Genomic DNA, 15,861 nt, shown 5'->3' with positions numbered 1-15,861 from the left:
AATGACTAATTGTTGAATTTTGCTTCCTAACCATGTAGTTGTGAAAAGTGTTTCTAAATACATGATTTATATGATTGGTTTTCCTGCAGTGGGGAATTGTTCACTGATTTATACTTTGTGCACTTAGGCTTACATAGATATGGATCCTGTAAAATTGGAAATCATTGAACAGTTTAAACACTTAGATTAAAAGAAAAGGAACTATGGGAATTGCAGATCTGTTAGATGGAATCTGTTGTGTCCTAATAAGAGGAATGAGAAAGACCATTGACTGTTGGAAGCAAGTTGTTGGGTGCAAGGTTGGGAATTGGGCATTATTTTTTTTTCTGTGTCATTGCTTAGGTTAATCGAGTCAGACTGCCATTTTTGTGTTTGAAAGAAATAAGATCTAGGCCCCAAGCTTAGAATGTCTTTATGCATAAAGAAGTCCAACCATTCATTATTACTTTGCTGAAGGATACGTTATCATGAATATTTGCAATGAGGATAATGAGTCCTTTTTTCTCAAAATAATTTTTAAATTACCTTTAACATGTCTGATTTTCAGAAAGAAAGTATTAAAAGCAAAACTATACCTTTAATTTAGGACTGACTTCTCTGGATTGTAGATTATTCTAGTATGAAGTTTGCTAGTTGCATGTAGGTCTGTCTTTTAATTCTTAATTTGTAAGTAACAAAGAAACAGGAGATTGGAATACTTTTTAACTTACAAAATTCCAAATCCTTTTTCAAGCAATTTATATCTTATTTCTCTAATAGTTTTATTACCAGCCAATGGGTATGCACTGTATTTCGTACTATGGAAAGAAATTACTTGTCATTTCAGATATTAAGGATTTCAGATTTTAAAAGAGTTATCAGTGAAACTATGTTACAAGAATGTTTGCTTCCTGAGACATCTCCGTATTATAGGTGGCCTCAGACTAACAGGCGGAGAATACGATAGTGTGAAGTATCTGATTTGCTTTACTCTACTTGGTACCTTTGGGACGTTCATCCAGAGGAGATTGGAGGGATTTGCACTTCTACCAGTCGTGTGTGTATCCGTGAACCACATCTCCTTTAATGCCTGCTTTTTTTTTGAGACAGAGTCTCGTTCTGTCGCCAGGCTGGAGTGCAGTGGCACAATCTTGACTCACTACAACCTCCGCCTCCTGGGTTCAAGCGATTCTTCCGCCTCAGCCTCCCGAGTAGCTGGGACCACAGGCACGTGCCACCATGCCCGGCTTTTTTTTGTATTTTTAGTAGAGATGGGGTTTCACCGTGTTGGCCAGGATGGTCTCGATCTCTTGACTCGCGATCTGCCCCACCTCGGCCTACCAAAGTACTGGGATTCCAGTAGTGCCTGCTTTTAAACTTTATATAAACAGAATCATGCTGCCTGTTTATTTCCACAATTTTTTTCTTAGCATGTACTTTTCTTGGCCCCTTGCTTCTCCAGTTAAATTTTAGGAAAGTTTCTGAAGTCCCACCAAAAACTCTGTTCGGGATTGCATTGAGTTTGTATGCCAGAGTACTGACATCTTTGTGGCATTGAATTTTTCTTGCTAAAATCATAAGGTCTTCCTTTATGCAGAACTTTCACATGTATTTTTAATGGTTTGTGACACAAATTTTTGCTATCTTGTTATGTAATGCTATGCAGGGCAGTGATGGTCCATTTTATTATATAGAGGACAACATTTCTTTTTTAGTGAAGTAAATTTAGGTGGTGTTTATGAGTTGTTCTCATTTCTAGTTTGTCTTTGTTGCAGAGGGAAGTGACAATTTAAAATTGTGTTATAAGAAAATTGGTCAATTTTCACCATGGTGTCTAATTTAGAATAATATAAGTCATTGTAGGTAATTTAATCAATTTGGGCATTTTAATATTCAGTAAACAAACAATTCCAGTATAATAACATAAATGCTTTACTAGATGTTTACATAAAATGCCATGGGAACATTAATAAAAAGGGTGGGGGGAAGCAACTAATTCAGCATTTGGGCACAGGTATTTTATATGGTCACAGACTCCTCCAAGAATTTGACACGGCAGCATGGCCACAGGCCCAGGACTGAATAGACAGCTTTGCAGAAAGACAAGGTTAAACACACCAAGTTATACCTGGGAAATGCATTTTTCGGGGCCAAAAATAATTGCATGAATCTGATGGAACTAACAAAAGCTTTGTTTTACTAACCAGGTTTGCAGGGGGAAAAATGTTTTAAAATGTGTAGATATGCATTATAATTTGTATTTAAATATAGCTGAGGCTGAATTTCTCAGGACCTTTTTCAGCAAAGGTGGTTCTTTGCTGCTGCTTCTCCAGTCCTTCCTGGAGGTGCTAATACTGCAGTGCCTGAAGGTTACTGTAAGCTGAATGGTACCAAAGCAACACCTTAGCCCAAGAAGGTACATCCTCATCAGTGTGCAGGTTCTGGTCGGTATTCCCAACATGAGTAAATGGATTTGAAGTAAAAGTACATAGCGATGTCATGTTTTCCCAGTATTCTGTGGGTGTTTTATGACCTGCAACTAAGGAAAGCAAATTGTGAAAAAGAAAACTTGTTGTGCTCTCCTATAACGAGGTCACAAGGGAATCCTGTAGCGATTATGTTGTTCAGTAGCTGTAAGAGAGCAATCTGTGCTCTTGGTTTTTGCTCGGCTTGTCTTTATTGAACGACTATTGTGTGGCTCACAGCTGTGCTAGGAATGTGAAGGCTAGTGAGGCAGGGCCTGCCGTGGAAAGCCTGAATGCTAATGGTAGACAGAGGAGAGCAGGCTCACAGTTACACTGCAAGGTGACCTTGGAAGATGCAGGGAGGGAAACACGAGGGTGGAACCACAGAGACTTCAGAACAACATCTTACCCAGTCAAGAACTAGAACAGGAATCCTGGAGAAAGATGGATTTTGAAAGACAGGTGTGATTTTGGCAGCTAGAGATGGGGGCGGGGAGGTTGTTGGGTTTCTCAGAAGAAGGAAATGGTCTGGAGATGGGAAGGGGCTGGGTGAATTTGGTGACCAGCCAGGAGTCTGATGTCACCAAGTCATAGGGATGAAAGAGAAAGGCAGGGGAAGTGAGTTTGCCCAGGTGGGCTTAAGCCATGTAGGGGCAGACTGGAGTGGGGGCCAGGAGCCTTAGCGGGTGATGGAGTTTTTCCCATCTTTTTTCTCTACTCCCTCCTCAGTCATCTTCCTCTCTCTGTCCCAGCCACATCACACATGCACTCTTTCTTCTGCTCACCTCTACCTCCTCCCGTTTTTCTTCTTTTCCAACCCTCAGAATCAGCTCAGATGTGATTGTCTTTGAGAGCACCCCAAAACCCAGCAGTTGGAACTCATCTCTCCTTGCTCTGTTCCCACAGTGACTGCCTCACCAAGAGTCATTCAGCACTTTGCATGCTGCCTATGTGATGGCTCCCACCTGCAGCACCATTTACCAGGCTGCAGGGATTCTCACCCCAGTGGTCCAGGAGAGTGGCTTGAATGCAGATCATCCTCAACCTATGTTCGCTGAATGAATAAATAAGGGATCCCTGTTTATAAACTTTTTTGGGGGTGTATTTTGTATAAAGAGACATGTCATGGAGAGCAAAGTGGTGGAAATTCTAAAAGACTTTAATGATCGGATGAAGAAATTGTTTAGAGCAGCATAATGTATGTGCTCTGTCTCAGTTTGAGAATATTGACCACAGTTTGGCTCTCCTAGTCTTTGCCTGAGCAAAACTCACAGCCGTTCTTCCACACCCAGACCATGTGCCAGACCACAGCCCATTGCCCCAGCTTTCCTAACCTGCCTGTGAATGTGCTGCCTGTTACATGAGGGAGCAGGTACAGTGAGGCAAGCACAACTAATGACACCCAAAAGCAAGGGCAGTGGATTTCCCTCTCTTTATTTAAAACTTATCTTCTTAGGAAAGTTCACCCAACATAATCTAAGCATTTTCAGCGGCTTTTTACACATTAGCAGAGTTTTTTCATTCTTTTACATGAATCAAAATTGGGCTTAAAATCATTTTAGGAACAGCCATGTTAGTTCCCACACTTTCTACCCATGAAAGATTTTATATCAAGGTTCAAGGTGATAATATCTGTACCTCTTTATGTCTGAACCTTTTCATTTACACCCACATCCTTTTTTTAATTATTGATTTGTGTATTTAGAAACCCAGTGCTTCATTAGTACAATGAGAGAGTTAAAGGATCTCCAAGATCACTCTGCCAGCATTTGAAGAAGAACCGTTATTATATGACTATAGGAATTTATTTTTGTCCAAGAGCCAATGCCTAATCTTTAGTGGTTTTGTGTTTAGACTATTTGCCACTAGGTGGCAGTAAAAAAAATTTATTCTTAGCAATGAGAAATGCTCATCAATATGTAAGATTACTTTAAAATAAAAATTTAGGGGACCAGAGTTTGAAGTATCTGTTTTGAAACTGTGTAACCATATACTGGCCTCTGTGTGTTGTTTCGAGGACTTAACGCTTATTTTATTCAGGGAAAAAACTTGTGGCACTCCATAGCCACTTATATTAGCGAATTACGGAAAAAAGACATCAGTTAAAATTTTGTTTTATATGTATACACACACAAATAATGTGTTTGTGGTGATTCTAGGTAAACAAACATACTGTGCTGGTAGTCATATAAAAGTATAGCACGTACAATTATATATAGTATATAATTACTTGATAACAATAAATGACTATGTTACTGGTTTATATATTTATCATACTATATTTTTATTGTTATTTTAGAGTATACTACTTATTTTTTTTAAAAAAAAATTCAAACTAATGGATGAAAAAAAAAAAAAAAAAAAAAAAAAAAAAAAAGTTGGCTAGATGTGGTAGCCCGTGCATGTAGTCCCAGTGCTTTGGGTGACCAAGGCGGGAGGATCACTTTAGGCCAGGAGTTTAAGACCAGCCTGAGTGACATACTGAGACCCTGTTTCTACAAAAAATAAAATAAAATCAAAAAATTAGCCAGGCATAGTGGCACACGCCTGTAGTCTCAGCTACTCAAGAGGCTGAGTCATAAAGATTGCTTGAGCCCGGGAGTTCGAAGCTGCAGCGAACTATGATTTCCAGACTGGGTGACAGAGCAACACCCTGTCACACACACAAAAAAAAAACTAACAGTAAGACAGCTTTAGGCGGGCCCTTCAGGAGGTATTCATTCTAGAAGAAAACATTGTTATCACAGGAGATGACAGCTCCACATGTGTTATTGTTATTACCCCTGAAGACTTCCCAGTGGGACAAGATGTGGTGGTAGAAGACAGTGATATTGATTACCTGACCCTGTGTAGGCCTCGGCTAGTGTGTGTATGCTTCAGTTTTTCTCTTTAATAAATTTTTGTTGATACATAATATGCATACAGAAGTACATACTCAAAGCATTAAGATAAAGCTCAGTGAATTATTACAAAGCAAATAGATTTTTGTAACCACAAACAGAGCCAGCCTTGTTCATGCTTCCGACATCACTTTCTTCCTTCTTCCTCCCCAAAGGTAGTCAAAATCGTAAGAGCTAATGTTATAGATAAACTTTGTCTTTTTATACAAGTGTTTTATTACAGAATATTTTAAACATAAACAAAATAAACAAAATGTACACTAGACCTGACACTCAGCCTCAACAACTACTTATCATGTGCTATTTCTACTTCATCTGTACTTCAGCCCATTCCACCCCTTTATTATTATTTTTAGTTATTTTTATAAGATGTATGTGCATTGAAATGTACAGTCTAAACTGTATCTTTTTGACAAATCAGTACACCTGTATAACTTTTTCTTCTTTTAAGAGTAGAATACCAGCTGGGCACAGTAGCTCACACCTGTAATCCTAGCACTTTGGGAGGCTGAGGTGGGCATATCACTTGAGGCCAAGAGTTCGAGACCAGCCTGGCCAGCATGGTGAAACCCCATCTCTACTAAATATACAAAAATTAACCAGGTGTGGTGGCACATGCCTGTAATCCCAAGTATTCTGGAGGCTGAGGCAGGAGAATCATTTGAACCTGGGAGGCAGAGGTTGCAGTGAGCTGAGATTGTGCCACTGCACTCCAGCCTGGGTAACAGAGCTAGACCCTGTCTCAAAAAAACCCAAGAAGAATAGAATTAACAATTATTAATATGCATGTGAGTCACCTGGAAATATTATTTAAAATTCAGATTTTGATAAAATAGGTCTGGGTTTTGTCTGAGAGTTAGTATTTCTAACAAAGTACAAATTCATGGAGCACATGGTAATGACAAGGTCTCTTTTATCTAAAGTAAATAAAATTTGATGAATAAAATATGCTATCTATAGGACTGCTTGGTTAAAAAGAGCATAAACCAAACAAACAATTTTATAATGATTTAAATCCAAAATTAGCAAAATCTGTATTATGGTTTCCATGGAAGTGTTCCTTCAGGCTAAGAAATGTTAGTATCACCAGAGGGCTGGTTAAAAACAGCAGAGATTTGGAAGTCGATGTCTTATAAAGTAAGTGGCAGACTCCTTTTCACACCCATAAGTGGCTTTTACAGAGTTACCCAAAATTCAGTCATTTGTACACCAAATGTAGATAATTTTCATAGCTTCCTATTAAAATTACATTTTAATGCCTTTACAAAATTTAACTCAATTTTCTTATAAAATTCAAGTAACATTTTTATATGACATTATAAGTCCCATTTATATTCAACTTAAGGTTACATAATTGTATTAGGTGCCATGTCTGTGTGTTGACCACCCAGTGTGCTTTGGGGTTCCACTGTTTGCACAGGCACCACAGCTGAAGAAACACAGATGCACAGGTGCCAGTCAGCCTGGTTGTGCAAATGGCGGTCGTGTTCCCTAGCACAGAGGTCTCATTCCTGCACTCTGTCCTCAGAGGAGGAAGAGACCAGAATGTCCTCTTAGGGGGCACTTCCTGGGACATGGGCTAAGTCTCCCAAGGGTGAGGGCTCCAACCAGCAGGTACAGACCTCTCAGAAGAGAAAGATAAGGCAGACATTCTGAACCTGGAGCTCCTCCACCCCTTGTCCCATCTAATCAAGACAGTTCTGAGGGGCTCTTCTGGAACATGTCTAGATGGTAGAGGCTGGAGGACAATGTGGGCTTTGCTGGGACTCAGATAAGGTCTGTCCCAGGGAGGTTAATGCTCAGCATCTGGGATGGTGTCCTTGTCAACAGTGAGTTGCTGCTTTGGGTAAAAATCCATTTTCACTACAGAAGAGGCTATAGCAGGGGTGTCCAATCTTTTGGCTTCCCTGGGCTACACTGGAAGAATTGTCTTGGGCCACACATAAAATACACTAACACTAATGATACTTGATGAGTGAAAAAAAAAATCTCATAATGTATTAAGAAAGTTTACAAATTTGTATTGGGCTGTGTGCTCACAAGCTTGGGCTGGAGAGTCTGGACGGCTCCCCCATTCCCTCTCTGATTCTCTTTGGTGGCGAGGCCTGGAAGGGGCTGAGTCTCAGTATCTTGGGAAGATTCTGGAAAGTCTGTTTGGGAACCTGAGAAGACGTCTTGCCTGGAGCGTGAATGCTTGATTTGCTGTCCTGGCCACATATATGCTTGGCAGCCAGAGAGCGGGATTTGCATTCACACCAGCACAACCATGAGCCAGGGCTTGAAGTGACCAGGACAAGTGTCTTCGTGGCAGCGTGCCTCAGTTTTTAACAAAAAGTTTAAAAAGTTAACAAAAAAAAAATTAAAAATAGAAAACCTTATAGTGTAAGGATATAAAGAAAGAAAATATTTTTGTACAGCTATACAATGTGTTTATGTTTTAGGCTGTTATTACAAGAGTCCAAAAGTTCAACAAAAATAGGCTTATCAAGTTTGAAAGTTGTGATAAGCTAAGAATAGTTTATTGCTGAAGAAAGAAATATATGTTTTTATGAATTTAGTGTAGTGTAAGTATACAGTGTCCATAAAGTCTGCAGTGGTTCACAGTCATGTCCTCAGCCTTCACATGTACCCCCCACCCACTGACTCACCCAGAGCAACTTCCAGTCCTGCAAGCTCCTGTCATGCTAAGTGTCCTAAACATAGAAAAGGTGCAGTAAGTTTTACTGTACCTTTTCTGTGTTTAGGTAGATTTAGATCACAAATACTATTGTGTTAACAGTACTCTTGTACAGTCCCATCCTGTACAGGTTTGTAGCCCAGGAGCAATAGGCTCTCCCATGTAGCCTAGGTGTGTAGCAGGCTGAACCCAGTTTACATTGGGTTCACGTGAGTACACTCTGTGATGTTTGGACGGAGAGAAATTGCCTAACAAAGCATTTCTCAGAATATATCCCAGTTGTTAAGTGATGCATGACTGTAGTATCTAGGGAACTATTTGTGGCTATTTTAAACATTACTTAGGAATTATTTAGTCTCTCATCTCACCCCTTGAATCTATCGGATGTCAAGAGGAGCTCATGCAGTATTGGGAAGTCACCCTCCATGAGCTGGTCCCAGGCCTGGGATGTGAGTGCTTCTGGGAGGCTGTGGGTTAGGGGCAAGCCTAGGCATGGTTTTGTTTAAGATCTACAATCTTGACTGACCTTTAGCTATCACTGCCTCAAAACTGATTTTCCTCTGTTGCATACTACATTACTTCCATCCCAACTGAGTCTGTAGCGCTTGCACTCGAATTTTTTAAGGTTGGATTGCGATATATGGTAACAGTAGCCACCTGTGTATGGGTGGCTTAATTAAAACTTTGCTGAATTGAATTTGATTAAAAACCGACCCTGGGGTTTTCAGTGAGATGCCATACTTAGACAACGTAGTGCCTTACACATTATAAGCGCTTGGTAAATTTTAGTTGTGATAATCGTTAGAATCTCTTCAAGAAGTGACTTCTCACAAGTGAGGGGCATAGGAGAGCTTCCCAGGCAGAGGGAATCAGATATACTAAAGTCCTGATGGCCCAAAAAGTCTGTGGCCCTCCAGGGTCCCAAACAGGCTAGTAAGGAGGAGTCAAGTCTGGTGCTGGGTGTGGGATGCACTGGTGAGCCAGGCTCCTTCACTTTGAGAAGTTTGGGCTTCACGGTGAGAGTAACTGGAAGCCATAAGGGTCTCATACAGAGCAATCAGATTTGCATTGTTAAAAACTATCCCAGGTGTCTCATGGACAGTGGATACAGGGAGATTTATTATAAGGTTTGGCCATAGAGTAAATAACTAGCCTTGGGCAACCTGCTTAAACTGTCTTGATTTCTTCCTCTTTAACCCAAATTCAGTAATAGTACCTCCCCATAGGCTATGAGGATTAAATGAGTTGCTATGTGTAATCAGTTTAGAACAGCCCCTGGTATGTAGTAAGTGCTTTAAGTGTTTGTTAAATAGAATGCAAAAGTCTGGTTTCTGAGCAGTAGGTTGCATTATTCTGACACTACACTTCCCCTCACCTAGCATCAGACTGACCTGCTCCATGAAACCCAGACTGCTGCCAACTTGGAGCCCACCTAGTTTCTAAACCAAGTCTTCCTTCCTCTACCTGGGTCTGACTTGGACACCTCCATGTGGATTTGACATATGGCTGGCCAGACCTGGCTGGGCTTTCCCTTTTCCCAGAATACCTGCCCTGCACCCCACTGGGAATTCAGGCCTCATCCTGGCTTGCTAAGAGCACCAAGTGTTCTTGCTGTGCAGTCCCCACTGTGTTCCTTCAAAAGTTCAGTGGAGCCCAGTGGTAAGGGCCATTGCCCCTCCACAGATGGCACCCTGGCTTGTACGTAAGCTCCCTAACTCTGCCTACCCAGCCACGGCTGCTCGCTCTCTCTCCCAGATTGCACTTGGTGTTGGAAAAGAACACCACCAATGTGGAGATGAACTCATTTGGGGTTATGGTCAGCTCCTTGTTTCCTGTCTGTATTTGGGGCAGATTTGAACTGAAAGAGGGAAAAAGCAATAGTAAGCAAGAGGCCCCTCCTTCTCTCTATTTTAGGCAGGGTTCACTTTAACTCTGTAAAGCTCCTGTTTTCCACCTTTCCAGTAGATTCATTATTCTGTAAATCATGTAGTACATATTGCCGGTTTTTGTTGTTGTTTTTACTAATCATGAATGTCTTCTACTGAGTAGTAATGTTTTAAAGCTACTTTGTTAACTTACAATTCTAATTTGAAAACACTAGATAGGATGTCATGTACAAGTGGCAGGTTTCCACCTACATGACTTAGGAGTGTTGCCTGGATTCTCCTTTAAGGATACGGAGGGTGTTCTGAGCTCACAGGGCGAAAGTACATGATCGGCACAAAAGGATGCCTCTCACATTCAGAGTAGAGCTTCCCCCAGGGGTAGGGACTGCTGTTGAATCATGGTGGGGAAGGGCAGAGGGCATACAAGGCTGCTTCTGTATTTCTAATGTTTTACTGATTAAGTTTGAAGGTTTGTGAAATTTGACATAATATCTTGTATCTTTTTGGATGTGTCAATATGATGAAATTGAAGTGAGCACCGTGATAGTGATAACCACCCAGCGTGTCACTGATATGTGTGCCAAATGCTTGTCCCGGGTATGTGGAGCCTGCCTGCCCATCACTGAGGCACCCTTAGCCTCTACTCCCATAAGACTGTCATTTCCAAGTATTTGTGTATGAAGTTATATACGTATGTTTATATGCACAGATGCAAATTCACTTTATCTCATAATGTGTTATCACAAAATGCAGTATGGAACTTTTTAAAAAATCAAATATTTCCAAATAAAACTTTCAAAAAATATTTTTTTCCTGGTATTAAAAGATTTACATACATTTATGGGAGGTTAGGAAACATACTAAAGTAGAAAGAAGAAGAAGGGGAAAAATATATATATATAATGTTAATATAAATGTTAACAGTCTCTAGCACCACCCTAGAGACTGCTAACATTTGGTGATAGCTGTGATCTGTCCCCGAAAATTCATGTGTTGAAACTTAATCACCAATGTGGTAGTATTAAGAGGGGCTTTGGGAAGTGATTAAGTCATGAGAGTAGAGCTCTCATGAATGGGATTGGTGATTTTATAAGACGTGGAAGAAAGTGTCCTGGGCCCTTTTTGCCCCTCTGTTCCTTTCACCATGTAAGGACACAGCATTCATAGTGCCCATCCCTTTTAGAGGGCACAGCCACAGGACATCACCCTGGTAGCCTTCACCAAACACTGAACCTGCCAGCTCCTTGGTCGTGGACTTCCTGGCCTCCAGAACTGAGACATAAAGTCGTGCTCTTTATAAATGTCCCAGTCTGAGGTATTTTGCTATAGTAGCACAAACGGACTAAGACAGTGATATTTTCTTCCATTGTTTTTCCATTCCCATGTATGGATTATTTTTATATTGATAAGATCATTCTGAATATAACATTTTACATCTTTCTTCATTTAATAGTATAAGATAACCATTCAAAATACTATTAAGATTATTCATAAACTTTTTTTTTTCTTGGATATAGGGTCTCACTCCAACTCCCAGGCTGGAGTGCAGTGGCGTGATCATGGTTCACTGCAGCCTCAATTTCCAGGGCTCAGGCGATCCTCCTGCCTCAGGCTCCTGAGTATCTGGGATGTCAGGTGTGCACCACCATGCCCAGCTACTTTTTGGGTTTTTTGTACAAAAACACAAAACATGGATACAACACAAAATACAAAACTGTTGTCCCAGGTGGGGTTTCTTCATGTTGCCCAGGCTGGTCTTGAACTTGTGGGCTAAAGTGATCTGCCCGACTCAGCCTTCCAGAGTGCTGTGATTATAGGAGTGAGCCACCATGCATGGCCCCTTTATAAGCATTTTAATAGCTTCCAGTGAGCCACTATATAAGAATATTATAAATTAATCATTCCCTGCTATTAGACAATTTTCACTGTATGAGAAATAGCAACTGCATGTTTGAGCATAGCTTCTGTCATCATATTTGCATTTGTTTCCTTAAATGTATGCCAGCTATATTAAGGGTTCTGAATATTCTGAAGACATTTAATACATTTTTTTTCAAGTTGCTTTCTATAAGGCAGGGCCTTTGTTAGTCCGTAATCTGTGTGTGTTCAGGTAACAGACCTCTGGGCAGACACACACCTGGAAGTCTGAGCTTCCCGATGAGTTCCATGCTGTGTTACATCTGCTCACACTTCGTGGACGCGCTGGTGCCATTCACAGCTGCACCCTGTATGGAAGATCCTTTTTTTTTTTCTTTTTTTTTTTTTTTTTTTTTGAGACGGAATCTCAATCTGTCACCCAGGCTGGAGTGCACTGCAACCTCTACCTTCTGGGTTCAAGCGATTCTTCTGCCTCAGCCTCCCAAGTAGCTGGACTACCGGTTCATGCCACCACGCCTGGCTAATTTTTTGTATTTTTAGTAGGGACAGGATTTCACCTTATTGGCCAGGCTGGTCTTGAGCTCCTGAGCTCGTGATCTGCCTGCCTTGGCCTCCCCAAGTGTTGGGATTACAGGTGTGAGCTACCACGCCCAGCCGGAAGACCCTATTTCTGTTCCTCCTGGAGCGCACGTAGAGTACCTCTTTCATAGAACCCCATACAGCATTAGCTATTCATGTTTGTAACAACTTGAATTCATTAAGTGAAAGTGGCATATAGGTGTTTTACCTTACCCTTTTTGATTATGGAGGACAAACATTCATTTATGTGCTTCTTAGTCATTTGTATTTTCTCTTATGAATTATCTATTCATATTTATGGTTATGCTCTTAGTGTTTGTCATATATTTTGTCCATTAACTTGATAACATAGAATCTGTACTATTTGTTGTTAACATTCTTTCTAGTTTGTGATCATATTGTTTTTCTGGTAAACACAAGGTTTTATTTTTATTGAGCACAGCCAAACCTCTTCCCTGATGATTTGCTCCCAGGATGTTCAGTTCTCAGAGTTCTTTCTCATTCAGACACTTGAAAAGTGTTCATGTTTTCTTCTTGTGTATTATTTCATTTTTAAATTTGTCTCTTTAATTTACATTAAACTGGATTATATTTAGATAAATAATGCCCGCTGAGAATCTTTTTTTTTTCTTTTTGTACGAATAGTTTTTGAGGCACCATTTATTGCATAATCTGTCTTTTCTCTACTGATTTGTGATGTGTTCTCTATCTTTTATTAAATTCTCATATCTTGATCCTTTTTTAGTTCATGAGCATGATGATTAGGTGTTTCACATGCCTGTGTGAGATGCACCGCCCTCGAACCTTGTATGACATCGGCACTTTAACAATTTGACCTTTAAAAAAAATTATAATCTCTGTTAAACATATTTTACTGAGTTTAAAACAATAAAATTTCATTCTTAATATAGGTAAAGCACTGCTTATTCGTTATATATATTTTTGTTTCAGTGTTAAAGGTTGTTTAAATTGAATTCTTTTTAATGTATTAACTTTAATGTTAACATTTCTCTGCTATACTTTGAATCAAGTAAATTGGGTACCTCGACAAACATTGTTTTGTTTCATAGAGACCACCCCATTTACAAATAAATCATAGGCATTGTACATAAAAGGCACTTGTATTCACTTTTAAAGAACTTAACTTTTTCTATTTATGTTTTTTAGGGTTTATTATCTCATATACTTTCAGCACTCAGATTTGATAAAGAAGTTGCTCTTTTCACTCAAGGTCTTGGATATGCACCTATAGATTACTATCCTGGTTTGCTTAAAAATGTGAGTATTTAAAATTTATCACTTTTGAAATGTTCAATGTTGAATATATCATCAGCAAAAAGAGTAAATGGAAATATTTTGGTCCTCCAGAAGAGATGTTTAACTTTTCTTTGTTTATCTCTTTTTACCTTGGGCAGACTTATGGCCATGTAAGGAAGAAATGTGAGATGGGAAGTTATGAGAAAGAAGGAAACCAGGAAGGGTTTTACTAAACAAACCAATCAACCTCTCTTTCTAGTCACACATCTCACTTATTCACTCTGATGTTTGGGAGAAAAGCTTTTCTTAGCTATTATAAACACAGTCTTGTACCTTTAGACAAATCTTATATTTAAAATAACCTGATTGGAATTTTCTGTTAAAGGAAAGCAGAAAATTCAATATATAGTATTACATATTTACCTCTTAGTATTAAAGCTTTGTTTTCTTCTGGCCTAAATTGTAGCCAAATGTAAGAAATTTTAACTTACAATCTTGATGTAACTCTTGTAAAAAATGTTAGGAGATTTTTAATGTTTGTTAACTGTTCTGGGATTTCAGAAGCTTTATACAAGAGAAGCATTTTTTTTAAAAAATCAACTAGATTTTGAATGAAGAAATAAACCAACATTTTATTTAAATGGATTTGGTTTTAATTCTTAGGAAATTAATGATCTGCCTATTGTTCATTGTCCAAATAGGAATTCAGAATTATAGATATTAAACATAAAATCCCAGTTATTAGTAAATGTGACATGGCACTGCTTCATTTTCACTCTGACAAAGTAAAACATTAGGAGAAGATGGGGGTTGGGGGAATCTCAACGGAAATATCACTCACACCAAGAAAAATAGAACTGAGGTAATCCTGTTTGCAGCATGAGTTAACCTGCAACTGATTTTGTTTTACAGATGGTTTTATCATTAGCATCTGAACTCAGAGAGAATCATCTTAATGGATTTAACACTCAAAGGCGGTAGGTGTTAAACTAAACATCCTTCTTCTCAAATTTCAAAATGTATCAATTTGGTTATGAGAGGAAAATTTTATAATTCATAGGAAATGCATGTTCAGTTATGGTTGTATTCTATGTAGAAAGATTATCTTATTTTAGTGGCATACATAGCAAATTGGTAAGTGTTTTCATATTCTTTTTTAAATCACTATTTTCTTAACTTTCACAGAGCAGTAAGTAAATCATGCAACATCTTTTGTGGGCCCATTAAGTAAAAAGCCCTATATATACAGTAGGGAACACAAAAGAAAGAGCAGCACTTAGTTTTATCCTGGGGTTGCTCACTCTGCAGGAGGGGAATGTACACAGATGCAAGCGTGTGCTCTCTTACTAGCCTGCTGTGGCTCTGCCTCCTCCTGCTCCCAGCACAGACACACACACAGGCAGAGTCAGGATATTTACAAGGCAACATTTTATGTGAACATATACCCTATTTTAAAAAACATCATATTCCAAAATCTAGACTAAACAAAGAGATTCAGACAAATTAAAAGGCAATTAATTACATTACAAATGTTTCTTCACTCTGTGAAAGAAATCAGTTTTTATTGGTGAGCATTTCATTTTTAACATGTCATTAATCAAGAGAATCTGAGACTGAGGGATTGGTGATTTTTTTTTCTTTGTAAAGCTGTTGCTAATTCCAGCTCTATCAGAAATTGTCTTTGTCCTCAACCTTTAGAAATCCTTTGCTCCTAACCCTTAAACTATGTAATTATTAGAGGAAAACATTGGAGAAGTCTTTATTATGTTGGATTGGCAATGTAAGAAGAAGAATATATAGGAGACATGGAAAGTGTTTAGATTTATTTATTTACATGTCAGGTAAAGACGGCTTTAGTTGTGAGGTGAATGAGGTGAATGTTGACTGATGCCTCTTTAGATTTATGTAATTATAAATTTATTTAAAAGGACTTTAAAAATCAGCCAGTGCAATGTGTATATACTCCCTACACCAAAATCCCAAAATGTACATCACAGTTGATGATTTTTTAATAAGCAGCTGACAATAAGTTTTTAAATTTATTAATAAATAGAAACAAAGGATCAGAATGCAAAATATAGGAATGACTTACAAAAATCAGTCATAAAGAGGCAAATACTCCAGTATGGAAAAGAGCAAGGAATATAAGCAGGTCGTTACCAAAAGATGAAAACTGAATTGATAATAACATTAAAGGAGTTCTTCAGGAGTGACATCAGCAAGATGGCAGAATAGGAAGT

General features: G+C 38.9%; 1 protein-coding gene and 1 non-coding gene across 8 annotated transcripts in view; both read left to right on the top strand.

Annotated features, from left to right (window-relative positions):
- Nucleotides 1-15,861, top strand: part of FANCC (FA complementation group C) — a 207,603-nt gene that overhangs the window by 129,694 nt on the left and 62,048 nt on the right. For all 7 annotated transcript variants that reach the window (XM_032266369.1, XM_032266364.1, XM_032266367.1 and 4 more), the window contains 2 exons: nt 13,532-13,642; nt 14,534-14,598. In XM_032266369.1, the coding sequence (XP_032122260.1) occupies nt 13,532-13,642; nt 14,534-14,598 (176 nt within the window). The remainder of the gene's footprint in view (nt 1-13,531; nt 13,643-14,533; nt 14,599-15,861) is intronic.
- Nucleotides 13,098-13,201, top strand: LOC116541920. The gene has a single exon (XR_004265007.1). It is a non-coding gene; the product is annotated as a small nucleolar RNA U13 (small nucleolar RNA).

The sequence above is a fragment of the Sapajus apella genome, unplaced genomic scaffold, assembly GCF_009761245.1.
Source record: "Sapajus apella isolate SASKATOON/1434 unplaced genomic scaffold, GSC_monkey_1.0 scaffold158, whole genome shotgun sequence".
Classification (NCBI taxonomy): domain Eukaryota; kingdom Metazoa; phylum Chordata; class Mammalia; order Primates; family Cebidae; genus Sapajus; species Sapajus apella.
The sequence above is the reverse complement of the archived record's forward strand: the minus strand, read 5'-3'. Positions and strand labels throughout refer to the sequence as shown.